Below are 24,813 nucleotides of genomic sequence, written 5' to 3'. Positions count from 1 at the left end.
CAACTACTTTAAACTTCAAATGTAATTTAAAGTACAGATTTGGGAACACATGTTATATAAAGCGAGTGAGTTGCATTTATTTCTTTGAATCTAATTTTGTTTGAGCCTCAGTTAAGTTACTATGTTTTATATTGAAAAGCTTTACCGGATGTGTGTGTTGTATCCGGTAGCTTGACGCGCCGCTCCAATCCTCCGCGGCATCTCTGCTTCTCTCAAGTCCTCAAATGCGCGACTTTCACCGTCGGCAGAACCAGAGGATGTCGAGGCCCGGTTCGTGTTAACGGAACATGTTAATATGAGGATAAAGAGATAAAATACCGGCCCGGTTGAGGTCAGTACCGGAGTTGCTATCCCTTGTTTGGCGATGCGGAACTGGGCCAGATGTCTTGTTTGACAGATGTTGCTAGCTAGCTTAGCCCAGTGTGCTAACATATACTTTCCACAGAGTCACTGATGCTAGCTTTGGATTTTTTCTCGTTTTCTGTGTACTGACAGACTGTAGGGCTAGTTTGATGTAATTAAAACCTGGTTAATGTTATATTTATATAGATAGCTCTTGTTTATGTGTCTCACCTGGACGTGGAGGGCACAGGTGCAGCATGTTGGCCTTTAAACAGACGGAGCAGCAGCTTCACAGTAAACACTGACACGACATTAACAGCATCTTATCTGATGCTCACTGACAGGACACGTTTAAGAGATGTATTGTATAAAGAAGAACATTTTCCTTTTTTTTATTTTATTTTTTTTAATTTTTTAACTTCTTGCAGACAAGTGTAAACTAAAGTACAGGGGTCATTATATGTCACACAAGATTTAATACTTGACTGTGATTTTAAATTAACACTCACATGTTTCTTAATACCATAAGGATGCTTTCTTGCACTGACATACATTTAAAGCCAGAAGCATTCAATTCAGATTACTTTTATTTATATTCCAGCACAATTAACATTTATAGCGTCTCAAGGTGCTTCACACAGTGTGTATACAGAGAACCCAACAAACTTTCCTGTGAATTCCCTTTGAGCCAGCGCTGAGGAAACTCCCCTTTACCCAGAGGGAAGAACCTCCAGCAGAACCAAGCTCTGCCTCAACCGGTTAGGGTGAGGCTAAACGGGTGAGAGAACCACAATAGCAGACGGAGAACAGATAAACACGAGAACAATATCTGTACAGAAATAGCACATCAGGAGAACGTAGCTCAGTGTGGACCTTCTCACAACACAGTCCTGTGAAGTGGAGGACCTGTGTGGGCATGGAGAGCTTCAGGAGTGATTATTTTTTACATAAACATAAGCTGATAGGGTTCCCTTAAATGTTTTGGGTATTCGAGCATTACAGGAGAAAAATTAGCTTGAAAAAATGATAAGAGTTTCAAAACTGGGCTGCAAGGTGTCTCGGTGGTTAGCAACGTCGCCTCGCAGCAATAAGGTCGCCGGTTCGCGTCCCGGTGAGGACACCCGGGATCTTTCTGCATGTTCTCCCCATGCAGCGTAGGTTCTCTCCAGGTTCTCCGGCCTCCTCCCAAAAACATGTTGAGGTTAATTGGTGATTGTAAATTGTCTGTAGGTGTGAATGTGAGTGTGCTTGGTTGTCCGTCTCTAAGTGTAGCCCTGTGATAGACTGGTTACTTGTCCAGGTGAACCTGCCTTCACCCTGAGTCAGCTGGGATAGACTCCAGCCCCCCATGACCCTAGTGAGGATTAACCCAGAGAGAACCCACGCTGCACCGGGAGAACATGGAGACTCCACGCAGAAAGATCCCGGGTGTCCTCACCGGGATGCGAAGCAGCGACCTTCTAGCTGCGAGGCGACGGTGCTAACCACTGAGCCGCCTTGCAGCCCCTCATTCAGCAGTCAGGCTTTAATCTTATAAGATAACAGCTAGTCAGTAATAGACGTGTCCTCATCATCTTCTTATCATTATTATTATGATCATTTAGACCAATTTTTTCCATTTAACCCTCAGATCACTCACTGTATAAACTAAAACCCAGTTCCTCTATTTCATTCAGTCCCAGTTCAGTTCAGCGAAGGCGGCGTGACGATGTTTGCTGTCGACTGAAGTCCACTCCAAGAAACAACATGAAGAGGAGGCTGCTGCGCGGGTTCCTGTCGGAGGTTTCCGTCCGGCTGGCGCTGCTGGTGGTGTTCCTGTAAGTTGATTAACAGCCGTCCATGCCTGTTGATCCGTCATTTATAATGCAGGTATTGTTTTTTGTTTCTATTGTGGAAAAACAAACACTAATACTGTTTGTTCTCAGTGTGACGGAGCAGCTTCCTCCTTTCTACCGAGAGATCCAGGCGGAGGAGATGTGGCTGTACAAGTTCCATCGCGTGGAGAGAGACCACGTGCCCACCTCGCTCATGTTTGTAAGTGCATCGGTTCAACTTTCCCCTCCTGATAGTCAGCTTACTGTCATAAAAAAAGCAAAGAAACCAGGAAATGTTCACGTTTACGAAGCTGGAATCAGAGAATTTCAGATCACAGGGACGTGATGGTTGCTTGAGGCTGTCCTTGAGTAATGAAATACTGATGTAAACACGAGCATTATCCCTTTTAGTGACAGCTCAAGAGCACAAAGAGGCAAATTTTTGTTATTTACTTTTATATTACACACGCATACAAGCAGATGCATGAGGAGAAGTCCAGCGGTGTCGTGCAGGTTTCTGTGTGCAGGTGTTGTTGTGTAGAGCTGCTGACGTGTAAATCCTTTGTGGCTCCGGAGGGAGATCCGGTCGGATCAAGTTGGATAAATGACTTCAGCACATCTGAAGGTGTGGCGTTACAGAAAAGTGATCCTACCGCAGCTTTTTAATCCCACATCTTCTGACACGTGGCTGGAGGCTGCAATAGCTGCTATGAGGATCTAAATCTCTGGCAGAGCTGGCTGAGTGGCATTGTGGGTAATGTAGGCGGATGATGTTGGAAGAAGATTGCACACGTTTGGTACCTCTGATGATATTTGTGGTTCTAATTGCTGACAATGGAAGCGTCATATGTAGCTGTTGCTCCTAATTTCACAGTAAACTGACTGGTTTTTCTGCTCTTCTCTGTTTCTGTGTCAGAGCGTGGCGGTTTTCACCCCCTTGATTGTCATCCTGGTTTTCACCTACCTGAACAAGTCGGAGCGCGGAGATCTGAAAGAAGCCTCACTGGGTAAGAAACACACGCAGGTTTTTGTTTTTTCATTTTAAAATGCGTCAACTAGCTTTCTGAGTTGACTCGTCTTTTTCATGATTCAGTTCTGTCTCCCCTGTCATCCAGCTGTGACGCTGACTCTGGTGCTGAACGGAGTTTTCACCAATGCCATCAAACTCGTTGTCGGCAGGTAAGCGGGGAACATCACACAGTGGATCAGGATTTTAAGCGTGTGTTGCAGTGAACTGAAGCCTAAATTTATCCTCTGCTCTCCCTCTCTGTGCCTCTGTTTATGCCTTCAGGCCGCGACCAGACTTCTTTTACCGCTGCTTCCCGGACGGTCAGATGAACCTGGAGCTGCGATGCAGCGGTGACCCAGATGTGGTCATCGAGGGCAGAAAGAGCTTTCCCAGCGGACACTCTTCCTGTAAGAGGCTGCTGTGGTCAAATGTGTTTGCGTAGCTGCTTTGTTTTTCAACAAGAGAAGCAAATAAGTGCACAAAGTGAGGCAGGATGGCCGACATCTCAAAATAGATGCATTTAAGTGTGTTTTTGCCTTCAGGCTTTTGTTGCCTGAGCAAGAGAGCATCTTGTGTTGCTCTAAAAAGCATCTCTTGATCCCTGCTGCAGCTCTCTTTGCTTTGCTTCTGTCAGAAACGTCCTCTGGCTCTGATCACCCTCTCCATCCTTTCTCCTCGGTTCCAGTTGCGTTTGCCGGTTTGGGTTTCACGGCGCTGTACATCGCAGGAAAGCTGCGCTGCTTCACTTCAGCTGGACAAGGCCGAGCGTGGCGGCTGTGTGCCTTCCTCACCCCTCTGCTCATCGCGACTGTCATCGCCCTGTCCAGAACCTGCGACTACAAACATCACTGGCAAGGTCAGAGGAAAAGCACGCCTCAGCATTAAATCAAATAAAAATCATGTGTGGAAGCAGGAGCTGTGCCGAGTCTGACCAATGCATCATGTAAAGAAAAAATAAAGTGCTTTACAATGTTCATGAGTTATAGACGGTGGAGTCGACCAGTAGATCCAAAAGTTTTTAAATTATTGTTAAATAATTCCTCCTCACATTATTTTGTTTTGCTAATATTTCTAGGAATTAAAATAGGAATTGACCTGCTAGTAAAAGGCTCTAAAACGGAGAAAAAAACAACAGTTTTGAGTAACTGAAATGAGTTTTTCTGGCCCTTTATTACAAAAAAGAAGGTTTTACATTTAGTGTCGGATTATCGAGTCGCGACTGTATTTATTGTTATATTTGATGTTCTTTTTAATTATTATTATTAATGGAGAGACAAAATATTCCAATTTTAAAAAGCACCCTGAGAATTTGTGATGTTTGTTTTTCACACACAAAAAAAATTGCAGCCGTTATTACACTCGAGTTTGTCCACATGGTGCGGCCACTTCTCTGTTTTAAGCTCACTGGGGTCGAAAAAAAAAAAAAGGAACCAAACTGTTGACTGACTGTAAAACATTAACAAAAGCAGGAAGGAATAAAATTCATACAACCACACGTGTCATGCAGAGAGCCGTACTAACTCGCTGTTCAGGTCTTAATGCGCGTTACCGTCTGTCTCCCTCTGTAGACGTGCTGGTGGGCTCTCTGCTGGGCCTCTCCTTCGCCTGGCTCTGCTACCGGCAGCATTACCCTCCGCTCCAGGACCCCGACTGCCACAGACCTCTGCGTCACAGAGAGACTGTTCCGGCCGCACAGGAGCGCAAGCTGGCCAACTCCAACTACATCCTGCCCCTGTAGACGCGCCGTAACTGCATCGTTCTCTTAACTGGTGTCATTTTTACCGGGTTACTCTGGTTGTCATATCTCTAGGGCTGGGCAGCATATCAGTATTTATTCTTTAGCATCAGTCATTGTAACTGTATTGTAGGAGTTTAGTTTTTGTATGGTGACACAGTTTGTTTTTTTCTGAACTACAAAGTAATTAGGGAGTCAGGTTTCTCTTGAATGCTTTCTGAGACATTTGAGAGCTGCATTAGCACAGCAACAGTCCAACGCGGTGGACGTCAGCGACACACACCACCTGAAGTGTACACCTAGAAAGATGTCATTACATCCTGGCTGGATGGACTTTAGAGGTCCTCTAGTTGTCATGGAGTTGTTTTCCCACGTGGCCCAGCTCTGCACACGCTGTGTACTGTGCCTATAGATCACATAGAACTCCTCACAACAGCTGAGCAGGTCAACAACACGACCACTGCACTATTTAGTCCACTGCCCATCGATCCCTGGCTCAGCTGATGTGAAACGGTTTCTCGCGTAAGGTCACTATTTTGTAAACTTTTTAAAACAGGCTCGAGGGAAGATACCCGAATGCTGTATTTGGTTTCTGCGCATGGATGTTCATTGTTGACCTTTAGGAACAATCTATGGTGAATAAGATCAAAGCTCAAAACGCTGCTCGCTGAGAAGTTCGAGCCACATTTTCTGGTCTTTTGGAGGCAGAACAAACACCACGAGCTGGGGTCAAACTTCTATTTATCCTGCTGGTTAAAGCATCGGAATAGCACAAGCACACGTCTCAGAACTTCACGTCTAAGCTCACGTGACGACCCGTGAGCCCGCTGCGTTCACAGACGAATCCAAAAATCCAAGTGGTTCTTTGAGCTTAGATTCTTTTCACCATAAAATATTTAGTTTACTCAAAAGAAAACCGGTCAAGTGAGAGACGTCTGCGTGGGCGATATGGACCTTGTGATAATGCCTTTTTTCAACAAAACAAAAAGATCAGATAAAGATAAGAATGTGTTTGTTAAGCCTGCAAATTAAAATCCACTAATGCTGCCATGAAGTGATTCGAAGCAGCAACGGCCAATTAAATTCCTATTAAAGAGCAAAGGGGGCAGTACTCTGTCGCTTTGTTCCCATGAAGGAAACCAGAAATCCGTTCTGCAGATATGAAACGTAGTCAGAAATATGTCGTTTTATTCCTTAAAAACTAAATCATTTTCTTTTTTTACTGGGTGGGAGTGTAGTTTTCGACTAAAATGACTCAATACTTCTTTAACTTGGAGCTATTTTACACATTTTAAGTAGTTTTTGAGTGAAGCTGTGCGGCAGAGAGGGAATAAATCTCTCAGAGTTGTTTTTGCTCTTTCATGGGATTCGTTGACGATAAGAACGATTGTAGTTTATCCTTCAGTCGGACACTTCTAAACCTGTGTCGTCACGTTGCCCACCTCACTTCCATCTAAAGGCAGGTTCATCTAAAACAACTAGTGCTTTAACTTTCCGTCTTCCTGTTGTAGATTTTGAATGTTTGCATTCAGTTTCTTGACAAACATCTGGAGAGCTATTATCACGTAGTCTCGCATCCTGAGCGGCACCACTTTGTGTTTCTCCGGTGCCTCCTGTACTCTGAACCGTCGTCTCGTCTCTGATCTAACCAGACAGCACATCCCATCACGAGTTAGCCTGAGACAAACGTCTGTGGTCTCAGGCTCGCTGCAGGTCTGGTTTTCGTAGCCGCACGCCGGCTCCGTCCTGAATGTTCACCAGAAGTGGAGAGAGACGTGGTGGAACCAGATCCTCCTGATGTACCTGGACCGTAACCTCTCCGGGTGATGGTGCTAGCCTCCCAGCGCTCCTGCTGGTCGGGTTTTATTATCCTGTTAATAGTTGGCACGTGAAGTTTGGTGTCTTTATTATTTTTAAATCCGTGAATGCTACCGTTTATGGTTTGATTCCTTTGTCACTCTGTTTTCAGTTCATTATGCTCACGCCGTTGGTTTCGGAAATGGCTTCAAATGTACACGTTACATTTCCTGTTTTTTCCAGGGGAACCTTCAAACCTCATATTTGTTTTTGCTCGTCGCTGTGACTCGCGGCGGCGGCTTCAGACCAAACCTGGCAGAAAATATCATGACTTTGTGCCTTTGTTTACATCACTCTGAGTTAAAGAATGAAGTGTATGCTGCATGTTACAGTGTATGCTCTCCGTTATGTTATCTCAATCTTTTTCTTTTAAATATTTTCCTGTGTATAGGATTCACTTGTTTAGTTTTTAAATGTGGCATGCTGCCTTTCTTTACCTCAGAAAAAAAAACAAAAAACTTTTAATGAATTTAGTTGTCGATGGAGTCAAATGTGAAGATTTCTGTGCGGTGAGTGTTAACAGTTACAACCGAGGGGTTAAAGGAAAACTTTTACTTTGGGACCTTTAAGACGAACAACATCTGAATTTACTCGCTCAGTCTTGCAGGTGTTTTTAAGATGTGTTTAACTTTGGGGGGGGCATGTCGGAGTTTACTTGAATTTTCAATATTTGTTACTTTAAATGTTAAGATCGTGAAAACGGGAGTCGTATTCGTGGGTTCGCAGGTTTCTGGGGGAGCTTTAAGACAAAAAAAAAAATGAAAAAGTTTGTTAGATTTTGCTGCATTTTGATAAAATCCTGCATGTTCACAGCTCAACAGCAACACGTTTTCCTCATGACTTCCATCCATGCTGTTCGTTTACGTGGTTCTCGGCACACTGTTCGATCACGTCTAGTCTCCTTCAGATCATGACACGGGATTCCACTCAGACTTTGCCTGTTTGCTTTATTTACGTCACGACCACACAGTAGCTGCTGTCCACGTTGTGATGCTTTCAGTGACTCTCTTTGTGACACTAAATGCCGTTTTGAAATAGCCTTACATAATACACACGGTCCTTTGCTCTTTTGACTCCCGGTTTTCGATACACGTGACGGTTAATTGGTGACAAAACAGAGACACAAATATGCACAACAAATTGTGAAGCAGCAATGAGCGTTTGTAGAATAGCAACAATGTTCTGTTTTCTAGCTGCGGTTTGTTTCTTCTCTTTGTAGATCTGCACTGGGAAGCGGTTTCCTGGTGTGTTTGTATGTATTTCAACAGGAGGGAATGTCAACTCTCAGATTCAAGTCACCGTTCTCGCCGCCTGTCTCCTCGTTGAAGCATGTCATTCTGATTAAACTGATGAATTTAATGGAGTATTGTGGTCAGAGTTGTGGATGTGGGCAGGAATTAAGGAAAAAGTTGTATTTTCAGTATATTCATGTGGTGACAGAAATAAAAGAAGGCTCTGGTACAAACAAGGTTATCATGCAAAGTTTCAATAAAATTCAGTTTGTCTAATTAGCTTCACTTGTATTATTAAGAAAATGTTTATTGATCACGTCGGTGTTTTTAGGTTCTGACGGGTGGAGGACCCAGAACTAGTATTTTAAAACTGAGATCATTTATAATATTTTGTGGAAAATCCAAAATCTATGTCAATATAATCTCATGTCACTTATTAAATGAATTATTCCATATTCTGCTTGATGACCGTGTGTAGAGGCAACATATATATATAAAGATTATGTTTGGCATTATAAATTAACCTAACAGGTTTGAATATTGGGGTCAAGACTCGGTGTTATTTATGGTGTGGTTCTAACTGAGCAATCTACATATTATAAATTAAAACCCTACAAAATGTCATAAAATACTACTTTTCCAGATTATAAAATGGAAAAGCAAAGTACAATATTTGGGCAGCTAGTTGCTTTCCATCTCTGCCTTTGTATTTGTTAAATCTTTACTTTAGGCCTGGCTGAGAAGTTCATTCATCCCTCGCAAGTGTGCAAAACATAATAAATGTAACTTCTGTTCCAAAGTTTAAACACAAATCATGATTTTAAAAAGCGTATTTTGCAGGAATCCCTCTTTATTTTCGCTCTGTGCAGCCTTCTGTCTGCTTGTTTGTCTTCTTTGTTTCTGCACAGCTTTGTTTTCTCAGCGTGGTGGGCGTGGCTTCCGGCCTGTGACGTACGCTGGTTTCCTCTCACCTGATTGGTCGGAGGTGACGTGGGGATTTGGCGCCACATTTCCAACAGGAACAGAGCGACGCAGCTCGGAGCCTGACAGCAAACCAAAATAAGTCGCTCTTCATGCCGCTATAGACCCGTTTTACCCTGCTTGTCTCATCGTAGAAGTTTTTAGCCGATACTGGAAAATGTTTATCGCGGACATAAGAAAGGACTTTTACGAAGTTGTTGCCAACCAGGTACGTTTTTTTGAACTAACTGTAGCATTTGTTTAGCTAGCTGTCTCGAACCGTGGACGGCTAACGTTACGTAGCTAATCGGTAGGTTCACGTCAGTTATCATTTCGCGTCGCAAGGCTTTTATTTTGGTTTGTAAACTTATATTTCTTGTCTTTCAGAGAGTCGCACTCCTGGTGGCCTCAGACATCGACGCTCTCTGCGCCTGTAAGATCCTCCAGGTGAGATGATGTGCCACCTGTTAGCCAGCGTTAGCTCCTGTTGGGGCTCAAAATGCTGCTTGTTGTTGGCTTCATTTTATCATCAACTCCTGTTGGCACAGAGTGAGATCATAAGTCCACCTTGATTTAAATATACATGTGTTTAGTGTCTATTTGTGACCACCAGCTTACACTGAACGAACTGAGAAAAATATCTAATTTGCGATGTCAAAATATGAAGTGTTTTATGTTGTAATGCAAAGAAGAGAACTTTAAGATTTAAAGAGAAAAATGGCGCAGGAGATAAAACAGTTGGCACAGAAGCTGGAGCTGTGTTGAGTTAAATTAATAATGTAGTAATAATATTAATTTCAACAAGAGAATAACAGAACCTTTCTGTAATAAATCTCTGACATTGAAACAGGTGCGTCATTCACAGCTAAGGTTAAATAATGTGAGAATAATAACACACTATTAATCCTATATATCTTAAATTTCATTCTGTGCAATTTGATAAATGTATTGTTTCAAGCTGTGATTCAGATTTTTGTCTTGTATTTTGTTTGACTAAATACTAATTAAGTAGAGCTCTTTCGCCCAACTGTAGTTTGTCTTTTTTATTTACAGTGACTACAGGAAGGTATTTGTTCTTCTAGTATAATAAATTCTTGTGTGTAATAACTTCGTAATGTGACTGCACTTTGATGCTGCATTTGGTGTGTCATTGGGTGGAAGAGAAACAAACTGGAAAGTGTTAAACTTGGACACTTAAATACTGCCGGTTGTATCTCCTGCATTTATGAGCTGCATATTATACTGAGCACCGTTGCCTCGCAGCTAGAAGGTCGCCGGTTCGCGTCCCGATGAGGACACCCGGGATCTTTCTGCGTGGAGTCTCTATGTTCTCCCCGTGCAGCGTGGGTTCTCTCCGGGTTCTCCGGCTTCCTACCACAAGGTCCAAAAACATGTTGAGGTTAATTGGTGATTGTAAATTGTCCGTAGGTGTGAATGTGAGTGTGCTTGGTTGTCTGTCTCTAAGTGTAGCCCTGTGATAGACTGGTTACCTGTCCAGGTGAACCTGCCTTCACCCTGAGTCAGCTGGGATAGACTCCAGCCCCCCGTGACCCTAGTGATGATTAAGTGTTGTATAGATAATTGATGGATATTATACTGAGATGATGCCACATTTATATTGTTGCTCTCTGTTTATCTTTTAACTGTTTGTATTTACCTTTAGTATGTGTTACTTGTCAGATCAATTCATGAATACATGCAGGAAATGCAAATAAAAGGGTTCATCTTTGCTTCCATATTTTCCTATGAAGGACTTCCTTTTTAGACAGTAATTTAATATTCAAGGATCTTGTTGAAGTTGACAGAATTTTTTTTATTTTTTTTAAAGGCTCATACCAACTATTAGTATTAAAGGAGACAGAGAACTGATATTTGAGATCTATATACAATCGCACAAAAATTAGAATAACACAAATGGCAACACAAAACTCCAAATGCCTGTTTATTTATGTTTATGTTCTAATTATGTCACTTCTCTCTCCCCCCGCATTTATAATGAACAAACTCTTCTCCTCTTGGCTTGTTGTAAGTAGACTGTAAGTTTAAGCCTTGTGGCATCATGTCCAAACCATGTAAGACACCTGAAGTTGTCTTTTTAGGGGTAAACAGCTTCTCTGGTTGACCTCAAACCTTTTTGACCCATAGGTGACTCTTCTATATTTAATCTATATCAGGTAACTCTTCTCACACCGAATAGTTTCAGAACAACAAATGTACATAAAAGGGAAAACAGATAATAAATGATCACCTAAGAGCTTGTGGCTGATTTTACTTTCACAATACAGATAATCAGAAAAAGGCTTAATGACAAGGCCAGGCTGATCATCGATCTATCCCGAGCTCTCAGAGGAGGAACTTGTGAATTACACAATACTTTCACGATCTTTTTGTCTCTCCTGTAGGCGCTGTTTCACTGTGACCAGATCCAGTACACACTCGTGCCAGTTAAAGGCTGGCAGGACCTTGGCACTGCCTTCCTTGAACACAAAGAGCAGGTGCACATAAGACCTGAGCTGACACACGAATATATGACAGAAGGTTAAATAATAAAGAACCGTAGCGACTTTTCACTCTGAAATAAATGTACTAATTTGGTTTATGTCGTGTCGTAGTTCAGGTACTTTGTTCTCATCAACTGTGGGGCAAATGTTGACCTCCTGGAGATGCTGCAGCCGGATGATGACTCCATCTTCTTCATCTGTGACACTCACCGGCCTGTAGATGTGGTCAACGTCTACAATGACACCCAGGTGATGTTTACAGATCAGTTCAAAGTTTAGATTCCTGTAGTAAGAATACAGCCTTGGAAAACATTTACAGTGTTTATCCTTTTGAATTTCTTCTTGCATCTGTTAATTTAAATTCTTTAGCACCTGAAGTTTGCTTTAAGAGAGCTAAAAGAAGATTTTACATTGCAGCCTTATGTTGCTTGTATAGTGAATGTCATATGAACTGCTGTCATCTCTCCAACAGATAAAGCTGCTCATCAAGCAGGACGATGACCTGGGCGTGCCTTCATACGATGATATCTTTCGAGACGATGACGAGGAAGGAGATGACTCTGGAAACGAGAGCGACGAAGGCTCGGAGCCGTCTGGCAAACGGAGGAGATTCGATGAAGTAGGTTTTCACTAGATTCAGCAGATCCAGCAGAAATAAAGCCGAGGAGTGTCGACTAAACTGTACTGATGGTGTCATCACAGGGGGCAGTTGAGAGGAGAATCGAAAGACAGCGAGCGAGGAGAGAGTGGGAGGGCCGGAGGTGAAGTATTTTAATTAATTCATGGCATCTAGTTTTTTTAATGCATCGACTAAACTCCTGCTGATGTTTCACAGGAGGGAGATCCTGTTTGACTACGAGCAGTATGAATACCACGGAACGTCTGTGAGTTAACAGCTTTTATTTTGAGTACTGGAAACTTGAAGGAACTCAGGCTTTTACAAAACTATGAAATTATAAAAACACACATCTGAAGTTTCACTTTGTGTTTCTGTTGACTTTTGTTGCACACGTTTTGTTATTTCTGGATGAGCTCTTGAAGGGTTTCGTGTGTTTCTTCTGTCAGGCTGCGATGATGTTTTTTGAGCTGGCGTGGGTTTTGACTAAAGACACCAAGGACATGCTCTGGTGAGCTATCTGATGACATTTTATTTTTATTATTGAAAATGAATCGTAGCAATGCAGCGATTCATTGATTAGCTGCTAGTTGTTGAAATAATTGCAAACTGTTTCGCTGTGAGTATTAATTTTGCATAATTTTTAAAGAAAAAAAAGTAAACAAATCCTCTGAGCAGCTCATTAAATCTGGATATTTTCGGGTTACTTTGCTGTGACGATAAACTGAATGTCTTTAGAGATATTTGGGGATGACATCTTGGCTTTTGGGAAACACTGATCAACATTTTTCTGCCACTTTATAGACCAACAGCTGATCGATGAATTGAAAACATAATCGTTTGCTGTACCTCTAATGCTCCGTACAGACTGTGACATGTCGGCTGTTTTTTCCTGCAGGTGGGCCATCATCGGGCTGACAGACCAGTGGGTTCACGATAAAATCACACAGTAAGAACGTCTTCAGAGTTTATCCAGTTAGTTTCCAAAAGCGTTGCATTATCTTGGGGAACTCTCTGCTGGAGTCGTCTACTCACATGTTCTCGTTCGCCTCGTTTCTCTTGCAGCATGAAGTATGTAACAGACATCGCCACGATGCAGCGACACGTCTCCCGGCATAACCACCGAAACGAGGATGAGGAAAACTCTCTTTCAATCGACTGTATGAGGATCTCATTTGAATACGAGTATCCTTCATTCTCCTGACGTGTCATTCAGTGGATCTTCATCTTGTTTCACCAGAATTCTAATGCAGCGACAGGAATCACACTTTCTTTTTTCTTAACCTTCTGCTCCAGCCTTCGTCTAACACTCTACCAGCACTGGTCCCTCTATGAGAGCATTTGTAATTCCTGTTACACCTCCTGCAGCTTCAAGCTTTGGACCTTAAACGGCCAGAAGAAGCTTCAGGAGTTCTTGGCTGACATGGGGTACGTGGCTTTAAGGAACCAGGTGCTGTTTTGTGAAGTGGTTTCTGATGTAACATTTCAGTGTGTTGCTTTCAACAGGCTGCCTCTAAAACAAGTGCGACAGAAGTTTAACTCCATGGACATGTCGATCAAAGAGAACCTGAGGGACGTCATTGAAGAGTCCTCTAATAAATACGGGTATGAATCTGGACCAGGCTTACAGAGAGACGTGCTGTCGTTCAGCTTCCTTTACGAGTCCCTCTTTCTTTGTATCTCTTCATCAGCATGAAGGACATCCGCATCCAGACGTTTGGCGTTCACTTTGGCTTTAAGAACCGTTTCCTGGCCAGCGACATGGTTCACGCTGCTGCTGCCTTGCTGGAGAGCACCGAGAAAGACGAGAGCGACGGCGACAACTTCATCAAGGCTCTGGACGCCCTGTCCAGGTGTGTAGAGGAAGCAGAGGTTTTTAGTTTACTGGTGATAATCCTGATAAAGATGAAGATAATCTTTATTGATCCCACAGTGCGGAAGGTTCACTGTTACAACAGCTCCAAAAGAAAAAGTGTGAAGTCAGTGCAAGAATAATTTAGAAACACACAGTGCAAATTGCAAGAGAAAACATTGCATACAGAAGTTCTTCTTCTTTTTTTTTTTAGGAAGACTATATGCAGAAGATGAGACAGTAACAGTTATTGCACATAGTGGAATGTGTTTGTTGGTGGAAAAAACTGCAGCAGTAACAGAGGTGCTCGTGGAGTTTGTAATGCAGCGTTGTAAAGTCTGACTGATGCTGGAATAAAGGACCTGCAGAAACATTCCTTCTTACACTTTGGGTGCAGCAGTCTGTCCCTGAACGCACTGCTTAAGGAGTTCACAGTCTGATGCAGAGGATGGGAGGTGTTTCCTCTGATAGCAGACAGTTTGACCAGTGCCCTCCTCTCTCCCACCACCTCAATGGAGTCCAGGGGGCAGCCACAGACTGAGCTGGCTCTTTTTTTTTTATATCATGATCACATTTCCCATTCTTTTTTAAAGTTATGAAATGTTTATGATCAGGTTACAGAAACATTTGCTTCAGTATTTTTTTTTCCGTCTGTGCAGGAGTAACCTTGAACGCCTGCATTCAGGCATCGACTTGGCCAAGAAGAAGCTGATGGCCGTCCAGCAGACTGTCGCCAGCTGCATCTGCACCAACCTCATCCTGTCGCAGGGACCCTTCCTCTACTGCTACCTCATGGAGGTACCAACACCTGCATGCCTGATATATGTGGCCTTTTTTATACCAGTACATCCTGCTCAGATGACTCCTCTCCTCCTCCTCCTCCTGCTTCTCATTGTAGGGAACACCTGATGTGAAGCTCTTTTCAAAGCCCATGGCCCTGACTCTGCTCTGCAAGTACCTCCTGAAGGCTTTTGTCCATTCGGTGAGTATGTGGATGCAGACTGTGAATAGAGAGGACTGAAATCAGCTGCTCAAGCTATTAAATCCTCCTCTCTCGGTGTCTTTGTCGAGCAGACGAGGAATAAACGCTGCAAGCTGCTTCCGCTCATCATGGCTGCTCCCAAGGACGTGGACAAAGGAACCGTCATTGTTGTCGGGATCCCACCAGAGTCTGAGACGTCCGACAAGAAAAAGTAAGATCTCAAAACAATGGCTCCTATCAAAGAAACGATGAGGTGATCTGAATTATATCACTGCTGTCACTGTGGTTTTTCATTTAAAACATAATTTCAGAAACATTTTAGATATAAAGGTGAACGTTCCATGTTGACAGCAAGTTATGAGAAATAATTCAAACTGTGATGCTGTTATCATTCATTAACACTGCAGTAAGAGCATTTTGTCATCAGTCTTCATCATCACAGTTTTCATAGTTTTCATGCAAAGCAAGCAAACTAGTAAAAAATACAGCTTACTTACATTTACTCAAATAGAAATGGTCATATTTAAGTTTTTTATTCAGACATCTCCAGGCCCGTAGAGGTTCAGTTAAATGTTTTTCAGAGGTGAAGGACTGCGTACCTCTTTTTTTTTTTTAATCTACTCACAAAACTGAGATTCTTCAGATTCAAACTGAGTCTGTTTTATGTTCAGCTTTGAACATCACATCAGCAACCTTGTTCTGTTTTATCATGTAAAAATATTCACAAGGTTCCACCAGTTTTATGTTTGAAAGATGCAGAAATCGTTCTACACGACTTTGTCTCATCATGACTGGACTTCTGCAGCGTTCTTGTAAATGAGAAATCACTGAACGCACTTCAACTTGTACAGAATGCTGCTACTAGACGTTTAACTAGAACCAGGAAGAGAGGCCACATCGCACTACTTTAGGCGTTACTGCACTGGATACTCGTTTATAAATTTTTATTAGGTTTGGATTTTTTTGAGTTTTATTTGTTTTTAAATGGGACTTGTTATGCTTTTTTGGTGGATGTTCATATGAAAAGTGGCCTAAGTGTCCAATAATGATCTGAACATGTGTAGAAGTGAGTCAAAAGCTCAGACTTCAGACAGCTCTCGATACTAGATGTGCAAAGGTTTATTCTGCTCTAGTGACGAGCTGATGTTGGCTTGTCATTTAATATTTTATAATCTGCTCGAGGCACAAAATGCCCACGAAGTACAGACGGACCAGATCAAACACTGGGTGCTGCCACTCAGCAGGCTTCCAGAAGTTGTCCAATCAATAGAAAGTGGGCCTTCAGTGAGACAGAAGACGTGCTCAGAGGCTGCATGAAGGGCCGGTATTAGATAAATGTTGGTTTTTCTTAAACTGTGAATCATGCAAAACTACTCGAGTGGAGAATAACAATATAAAGCTGGAAATAGGCATAATAAGTTCCTTTAGGGCTCTTCAAGGCCTGATACCAGACTTTATATCAGAACTGTTCATCCCCAACGACACTATTGTTATTATGTCATCTTAGGAAACAGAAAAGTTGCAGATCTTCACATTAGAGAAGCAGAAACATCTGCTGCAAGTTGCTTAAACAATTAATCCAATTAATCCAGCGGGCGACCCACGAACAGGGGCTGTAGTTCCCCGACGCAGCGGTCGTGGGTTCGAGTCCGGCTCATGTCCATTTGCTGCAGGTCCTCCCCTCTCTCTTGGGGCTGCAAGGTGGCTCGGTGGTTAGCTGGTCGCTGGTTGGCGTCCCGGTGAGGACACACGGGATCTTTCTGCGTGGAGTCTCCATGTTCTCCCCGTGCAGCGTGGGTTCTCTCCGGGTTCTCTGGCTTCCTCCCACAAGTCCAGAAATATGTCCATGATTTTAAATTGTCCGTAGGTGTGAATGTGAGTGTGCTTGGTTGTCTGTCTCTAAGTGTGGCCCTGTGATTGACTGGTGACCTGTCCAGGTGAACCTGCCTTCACCCTGAGTCAGCTGGGATAGACTCCAGCCCCCCATGACCCTAGTGAGGATTAAGTGGTGTATAGATGATGGATGGATGGATGGATTATTCTGCCATTTGACTAATTATTTCAGGTCTGATTTCTTCCTCTTCTCTCTGTTCTCTAATGTATAGAACAGTTGTTGCCTCGTTTCCTCAACCCTCTCCTCTCTGTCTTCTAAGTTTCTTTGGTCGAGCGTTTGAAAAAGCCGCAGAGAGCACCAGCTCCAGAACTCTTCACGACCATTTCGACACTTCAGGTAAGTGAGCATAGATTTCAGTCTCCTCTGCAGACACTAGGTGGCAGAGTTGTCTTTGTCTGACTCTGTTGTCCGTCCGACCTGATGAAGCAGTCAGCGGTGACACTCATGACTTGTGTGTTTCTGAGATGCTTGCATTGCAACACATCGACCCTGCGTAAAATAATATTTCTAGTTGTTCCCTCAAACATTTACACTGGACGGCTTCCATCTGGATTTCACTAATACACAACGCTGACGAGTTTTCAGACTAATTGCCGAAAACCTTCCCAATGAAAACATGTCGCTGGATGATGGATGTTCTCGCATTTTCTTCGTGCTCTTATTTCTTATCTGTGTTTTTCTCTCTGCAGTAATTGAGCTGAAGTCGGAGGACAGAAGCAAGTTCCTGGACGCGCTCATCACTCTGCTGTCATGAGAAGGTTCACAGATCAGGAGTCTGAGTGTCGGTTTGGACGCCGTCGGATCTGCAGCTGTTCGCATCAGAAGTCACCAGAACTTGTTTTTGTTTTTAAAGGTCTTAATCGGTTTTGTGTGTATATTGTACAGTGTTTTTGTAAATGTGTGGATTTTTTTGTTTTTAAATTTCCGTCTTTTATTTCTGTCTGTATGTGAGCAGTTAATATCACATTTTAAACGTGATTAATAAATCATTTTAAACAACCTAAATGCTCGGATCGTCCTGTGTTTACCTTGATTTCTCAGGTGTTATTTATCCTCTTATATACTTTGAATTTCATACCTTTCATCTCAAATTTGGTCGCACTTGTGGTTTTCAGGCCTTTAATGAGAAGTCCTGCCATCCTCGGGGATTTCCTGCCGTGCTTTTATTTTACTTTCACAAAGGTCTGGGACCGTCGCCTGTCCGGCTTTGATGCTGATTTTCTTTTTCATTTCCGGACCAGTTTTTTATTGTCTCGGGACTGTGGATGAATTCAAAGCAATTGTTTAAGCATCGTGATCATTCAGTTTTGTTCTTCAAATACTGCAGCGAACAAACGAGTTGAGAAAACTGAATATAGATGAAGGCAAAGGAGACAGAATCTGTCCTTGAGGTTCGTCATGGTGGGACCATCAGTTAAAATAATGGAAATGTCTGCGTATACAGATCCACACTTAATAAATGGGATATTTAAATGACACAAATTTTCCCGCCACTCCAGACAAAAATTTAGCCAAGAAAGTAGGCAGTATCTTTGAGCTAACATGTTTTGAGGCAACGATGATAAACTAAGAAAGCTTTATTAATCCCTGAGCAAAAGTCTGGATGCTTACACACTGAAAAATTAACTAAAATATAGATTAAAACAAAGAATTCTAACACAAAATGCACAGAAATTGTACATATTTGCAGGAATATGGTGAAGACAAACGATCAGTTATTCACGAGACATTGCAATGTGGTTTTTTGTTTGTTTGTTTTGTTTTTAAATGCAGTTGTGTTGGATCAATAGTAGAATATGACTGCATGTGGAGCTATGAATATATATGGAGCTAGAAGGTCACCGGTTCGCGTCCCCGTGAGGACACGCGGGATCTTTCTGTTTGCATGTTCTCCCCGTGTAGTGTGGGTTCTCTCCGGGTTCTCCGGCTTCCTCCCACAGTCCAGAAACATGTTGAGGTTAATCGGTGATTGTAAATTGTCTGTAGGTGTGAATGTGAGTGTGCTTGGTTGTCTGTCTCTAAGTGTAGCCCTGTGATAGACTGGTTACCTGTCCAGGTGAACCTGCCTTCACCCTGAGTCAGCTGGGATAGACTCCAGCCCCCCATGACCCTAGTGAGGATTAAGTTGTATAGATGATGGATGGATTTGGAGGAGTGTAGCCCTCTGATAGACTGGTGAGGATTAAGTGGTGTATGGATGATGGATGTTAGACTGGACGATATGAGAAAAAGAAGGACTGAAACTTATTCTGATTAACCTGCTCAAGTTATTGCAGTTTCTTAACTCAAACACTGGACAAATGAACAGACGTTGCACTTATACCAACAGTGAAACGCCGTATTAAACCCAGTAGTTCTACATCTGTTGAGGCAGAACACCTGCTCCCGTCCTCTGTGGCAGGTGGCTCAGACGCCACCAAAGCACACATTTGCTCTACAAAGAATTTTTATATACAGATCTGAGTTATTATCATAGATATTGAGATACCAAACGTATTGGCAAAAAGGCTGGAAAGACCTAAATCCGTTTGATTCCAGATGCAGATCCAAGAGGAAGTCGGGCCATCTCCTGTGTCATAAGACAAAGACTTGGCAGAACCTCGGCTGCTGGCAGTCGCAGCCGACGGTAGCGGAGAAAGTGATCCGACCTGATTACAGTCTTTTCATCGCGATCCAGTGTTTTGTTTTGCTGACGCACAACTTGTGGTTCCACAGAAACTGAAGCTGCTCTTGTGTGTGACTTCTAGCAGGAGCGTCGAGCTCTAATGACCTTAACATCTTCTCCCGAGCTCAGCCCGCTCTTGTGGGCCAAAGGTGAGCGCTGCGACCTTGGCCCACATCGGAGAATGTAGGCCGGGCCTCCTGGTGGTGATTTGCTGTCGGCCCAGAGAGTGACTGGAAGAGGAGGGGGTCGGGCCTGAACTGCTCCCTGTGGAGTCATTTAGATCCCTATCGCGCCTGGATCAGGATGACATCATGACTTTCAAGGTGAAAGGTGTTTGGGTGGTTTCACAGGGAAGTGCAGACTGAGTGGCAGCAGTGGGTCTGGAACGTGCCACGAGCTGCATCGTGCTGCAGCCGGCCACGCTAACGCAGACGGTGGGACGCGTGTGTCGTCATCACTCGGCTCAGTCCACGTCTCGTTGACTCCCCCCGGACTTGAGAAACAATTTCCATCCATAATAATGCTGTTTACAGTCACAGTGATGTTATCCAGAAGAAAAACGCTGTTTATTTTTAGAGGCATAATTATCATGATGATAAATGCGCCTTTAGCAGTCCTTTTTTTTTTTTCCTTGTTATTTCTTGCTTTTACTCTAATTTGTTGTTGTTTCAGGTGCCTACCTTCAGTATGTGGAAGTTTTAACGTGTTTAAACTGGTTGAGCAGATCAGGTTCTGTGTGGACGCTGATGTCTACAGTTTGTTTGTATGTGGAGTAAAAAGCTGCTCATTAACCAAAACTCAAGACTGTTTTACACAAATGCAGCTTTCATATTCTTATAGCTGCAAATATGTAAAATTATAAGTTTGAAAGAAGCTTCCAGCTCGCCTTGTATTTACATTACAACCCCGTGCACCATGTGTACAGCACAGGTTACTTCAGGGCACCTCACAAATGAAATTCAAGATCTTACAATATTATATAACAGAAAGAAGCTCAACAAATCCAGCAGTACTTTCACATATCAACATGAAATTCGGCACACTTGTGAACAAGACATGTGGGAGCCAGGAAATGTCCGAGGAAAACAGTGCGATTAGTGTCTTTGGTTTTCACTGAGATGAATAAAATATTAAAGTTTAATGTGATGTTTTCAGTTGTTACCTGTGAACCTGAGATGTTTGTGTTAATTAGAGGTTTGTAAAACCAGGCAGGAGGAGGTCCAGAACAGCTGCACAGAGCATTTAATAGCTGTCTGGGAGCTTTTGATTATATCACATGCTCTCCAGCTGTTCAAATAATATTTTCTTCTGAGCATTTTTAAGGCCTTTAAACGGCCACAGCCAGCAAAAGAGAAACAAAAACGAGGTCCGTGTAGTGGCTGTTCAGGAGCTTTATTTATAAGCCAACATGGAAAAGAAGACGCAGCTTCGGCTACACAAACTACACAAACTGGCAGGAAATGCTGACATTTATTTATCACCACTTGAGTGTTTATCAGTGGATGCACTTAAATGCAGCCCAAACCATGTAAGTGTCCTCCTCAAATATTGCCAGTTACTCATATTAATCTAAATACGGGTCACACTGGGTCAAGTGGGGCTGCAGCAGCAAAAAATAAAAAGAACCCTGAGGGCTCTGAATTGAACAAGGACACCTTTTATTGCTTTTGGATTCAGCTTTTCATTTTCCACCAGGAAGATGAACGTGGTTAGAAAAATGGAAATTTGAGCTTTAAAATCCTGATGCTGATAAAGACCATGTGGTTGTTTTGTCAGCTGCTGTTTCTGTTTCTGAACTTTCAAATCTCACGTTTCAAGTTTTCCTCTGTCATAATACGAAAACCAACTCATCTTCTCCCCGACTATTGTTGCTGACACGTTATTATTTTCTCATGTACCTGGTCAGCAGCAGCAGCCGGACTCTGGATGCTCCAGCGGTGCATCCACCTGTTGAGTCCATCATTCGGCCTCCTCCCCTCAGCCATCAATCACTCGGCTCTCCATCCCCCCTCTTGCACCTCTGGTGAAGTGGGGCCACTGCCCTTTACGCCGCTCTGAGTCCGAGGAATGTGGCCTGCAACGGACCCGACACACACACACTGAGGGAAACATCTCCCCAAAGCCAGGATCATACAGCCGGCGTGTAGATGTGTAGTGGAGCCGGGGTTTTTTTGGAAGGCCTCACACTCAAACCGTGGTGTTGCCTCAACAGGGGTGAAGCTGCTTAGCGGGGCTTTGTGAGATGTCGGTGGAGTAATGATGTGGATGATGGGGGGGGCCGCCGGCTGATACAGTGTTTTCTGACTTTTGTGATGCAATAGTTTAGTTTTGGTGCAAAAATACTGGAATACTTTGAAGTTTACATTCTTAAGTGAAGCGCTTGATAGATAAGGAACACTTGAATGCACTTAAAATAACTTTTCAGTCAGAAAACCAGGCACCTAATTCAAAACATCAGGTTGAATTTAGGAGTATAACATCGCTGTGACTGGATTTCTGAAGCAGACAACTATTTATTTTATCATTTATAGATACAAAAATGTAGAATAAATGGCTAAAATGTTTGTTTTACCAACATAAACCTTATTAACTGTACATTTCTTTGTTTGAAAGTCTTACTTAGGGCCTGACAGATGGACCAAATACAGAAAACGACATGTGTAAGTATTTATTGATCTAGTATTTCTCCTTGTCCACATGCAGACAAAATGTAATTCCATGAACACACTGATTTGTTTTCCTGAGTAATCCTAGTTTTGATTACTTCCATGACAGTCTGCTCTCTTGAATTCAGCTCTCAGCTAACTGTAGCGTCCTTCTGAAGCAGCTGTTTCCTTCCCTCTTCCCGCTCCGTCTCCCAGATTCCAGATAGGATTAGCTTTACTGGACAACCAGCGACAAAGAGCTACAGCTGACCGCTCCCGCCTGCTGCCGGTCTCCACGTCACGCTGTGAGAGGACGAACACACACACTAGAACACACACACAACCACAACACAAAAAATCTCAACAACACCAGAGGCATCATCACTTCATATGTTCATTTTCTGCTACCTTGGGTTCAGCCCGTCAGCCCACAGATGCCCTTAATGATCCCTGACCCCGGCGACCTCTAACCCCCTCCAGCCCTCGCACAGTCGGGGGTGTTATTCCCCGAATCGGTCTCTTCTGTCCCATTGTTTTAAAGCGCTTTCAAGCAAAAGAGATTAGTATTGCCTGAAAAAAGAAAAACATTTGCATGAATTTCATACTGATGTGTTTTTGCTGCCCCTGAATTTGACTGCGAGGCCACAGACACGCGTCGTTTGGATTTATTTTAATATTTTATTTGTCATTTATTTAACTTTTTACCTATTTCTAATGCTTCTCTTTACATGTTGGCTGTTTGACTTTTAAAGCCTGTAATCTCTTCTACTGGAAATTTTCAAAAACACTGATCCATCCATCATAAAATAAAAAAATAAGAATATGAACTGACCTTTATGAATTAGTTGAGATGTACAAAATTGGTAATAGTCCTTTATAATTCTGCTCTCTTTTAAATCTCCCCTTAAGACTCACTTTTATCATATAGCTAATTTTGAATTATAGATAGATAGATAGATAGATAGATAGATGATAGATAGATAGATAGATAGATAGATAGATAGATAGATAGAATGCACAAAAGAACATCCAATTAACATACAAATCATGCAAAAAAAATTTGCAATAAGCTGCCTAAAATGCTGGTATTTACAGAAATGTGCAAAAATTGTCAGTGTTAACAATAAGGTGCAGAAATTGGTTGTATTTACAATAAATTTGAGTGTTATAAGGGTACAGAGAACAATACAATAGAGTATTTAAAATAGTTGGGTTGGTTAGGTTGAGTAAATTTCAATGTTCAGGATTTTATTTACTTCACTATGACAGTGGTACCAAAGGCTAGCCGTGTCAAGTGACTAGCTTAGCATAAAGACCAGAAGCAGAGGGACACAGCTAGCCGGCTCTGAGCACAGGAAAACACCTCCATAGCTCATGTCGATGTTATCGCTGCTGGCAAGTTCTTGTCTGGCTCAGAACTCCTCGTTGAAATATTTGGCAGCACTTTTTATAGAGGTTCTGTGGATTTTGTTGCCTTTAGACAAGAAACAGGCTGTTTCACCTTGTTTATGCTAAGCTAAGCTAACTGACGGTTTCTTCTTAGCAAACAGAATAACTTTAATGCTCATAGAAGCATATTCCCCAAAATGTTAGTCGTTGGTAGCCGCATAGTCAAAATCTATTAGTACGGGGTTATAACTGATGTTTACACCTGCAGACATCAATGATTAAAGCTTCACAATATTTAAATGCTGTGTTTGCTCACAGCTTGGTCATCGACGTGCATTTTTAAATGCTTTTCAGATGCATTTTACATTACAATCATACAGATAATAAATAAATCCTGTGCAAGTCTCATCCAGTGTACGGCCACACTGATGTAAGTGGAGGTCCTGGTGCAGAAATAACCAAATGGAGCCCCATTAAACAACCATTTCTGCCTTTGTCATGCTAATTTAGAGACACTTGTGCAGGCAGGGACTGAATTTGAATGAATGAATGAAAATTTGGTTACCTTCAGTATTAAAACACTGAACTGACATCACATAACTGAATTTATGAGACTGAAAGCAGTTTTCAGAATTCAGTAATTAATTGTCTAATTACCGTGCCACACATTCAGATCACTGACCGGGTGTAGATCCACAAAACTCCTTTTCAGCCAATAAAAAAACCTTTGACTGTGTTCACTGCAGGATATAAATGCTTCTCCTCGTTCTCCTACCAGACAAAATATTCAGAATATGGCTTCAAATTTATCTTATGTGATTCAAATTATGGCACATCTTTTTGTCTGTATCATACAAGCACAGAATCAGATGAAAAACAAAGGCACTGAAGCTAGATTTTAACAGAGGGATCCTCTTTAAGTCCTCAGCATCAGGCCCCTCTGAGGCACTTATCATGTCGGCTGATGTTGTGCCGCAGTGCTGCGTATAAAAAAGTGTAGCCTGATAAAGCATCACCTTGGAGGAGGAGGAGACGTTTTACACACTTCAGATGTTTTCGTGCATGTAAATATGTTTTTCTCAGCTTGTTTTTTCAGCCACAGTTGGGAAAAAAACTCCCAACAGGCATGACGCTCCTCTTTTATTTGGGTTTTGAGTAAAACCAAAGGAGGGCAGACTCCAACACAAGAATCTGCAGTCGGGTGTGATGAGGGCGTCTTTTCTGTCGTTCTCTGTGGTGGGCGGCTCAGTCATGCAGGACTCTCTTTAATGGATAACAAGCAGAACAACTTTCATCCTTGAAAATGCACTGTGCTCGCCT

The 24,813-nt window shown here is 42.5% G+C and overlaps 2 protein-coding genes across 2 annotated transcripts; both read left to right on the top strand.

Annotated features, from left to right (window-relative positions):
* Nucleotides 1–193: 193 nt before the first annotated feature.
* On the top strand, nucleotides 194–8,268 carry plpp5 (phospholipid phosphatase 5). Its single transcript, XM_008281546.1, has 8 exons — nucleotides 194–331; nucleotides 2,019–2,159; nucleotides 2,268–2,376; nucleotides 3,073–3,163; nucleotides 3,272–3,335; nucleotides 3,448–3,572; nucleotides 3,851–4,021; nucleotides 4,734–8,268. Exons 2-8 carry the CDS (start codon nucleotides 2,089–2,091, stop codon nucleotides 4,901–4,903), a joined length of 801 nt encoding a protein of 266 aa, XP_008279768.1. The 5' UTR covers nucleotides 194–331; nucleotides 2,019–2,088; the 3' UTR covers nucleotides 4,904–8,268.
* A 744-nt stretch (nucleotides 8,269–9,012) lies between these two features.
* cdc45 (CDC45 cell division cycle 45 homolog (S. cerevisiae)) lies at nucleotides 9,013–17,701 on the top strand. Its single transcript, XM_008281545.1, has 18 exons — nucleotides 9,013–9,178; nucleotides 9,337–9,396; nucleotides 11,352–11,444; nucleotides 11,562–11,699; nucleotides 11,923–12,069; nucleotides 12,153–12,211; nucleotides 12,286–12,334; nucleotides 12,516–12,577; nucleotides 12,965–13,015; nucleotides 13,132–13,251; nucleotides 13,363–13,494; nucleotides 13,573–13,671; nucleotides 13,758–13,919; nucleotides 14,578–14,716; nucleotides 14,817–14,900; nucleotides 14,993–15,111; nucleotides 17,054–17,130; nucleotides 17,484–17,701. Exons 1-18 carry the CDS (start codon nucleotides 9,128–9,130, stop codon nucleotides 17,546–17,548), a joined length of 1,707 nt encoding a protein of 568 aa, XP_008279767.1. The 5' UTR covers nucleotides 9,013–9,127; the 3' UTR covers nucleotides 17,549–17,701.
* Nucleotides 17,702–24,813: the final 7,112 nt, after the last annotated feature.

The sequence above is a fragment of the Stegastes partitus genome, unplaced genomic scaffold, assembly GCF_000690725.1.
Source record: "Stegastes partitus isolate 25-593 unplaced genomic scaffold, Stegastes_partitus-1.0.2 Scaffold237, whole genome shotgun sequence".
Lineage (NCBI taxonomy): Eukaryota > Metazoa > Chordata > Actinopteri > Pomacentridae > Stegastes > Stegastes partitus.
Note: the sequence above shows the minus strand (reverse complement) of the source record. Positions and strands in the feature narration are given on the sequence as shown.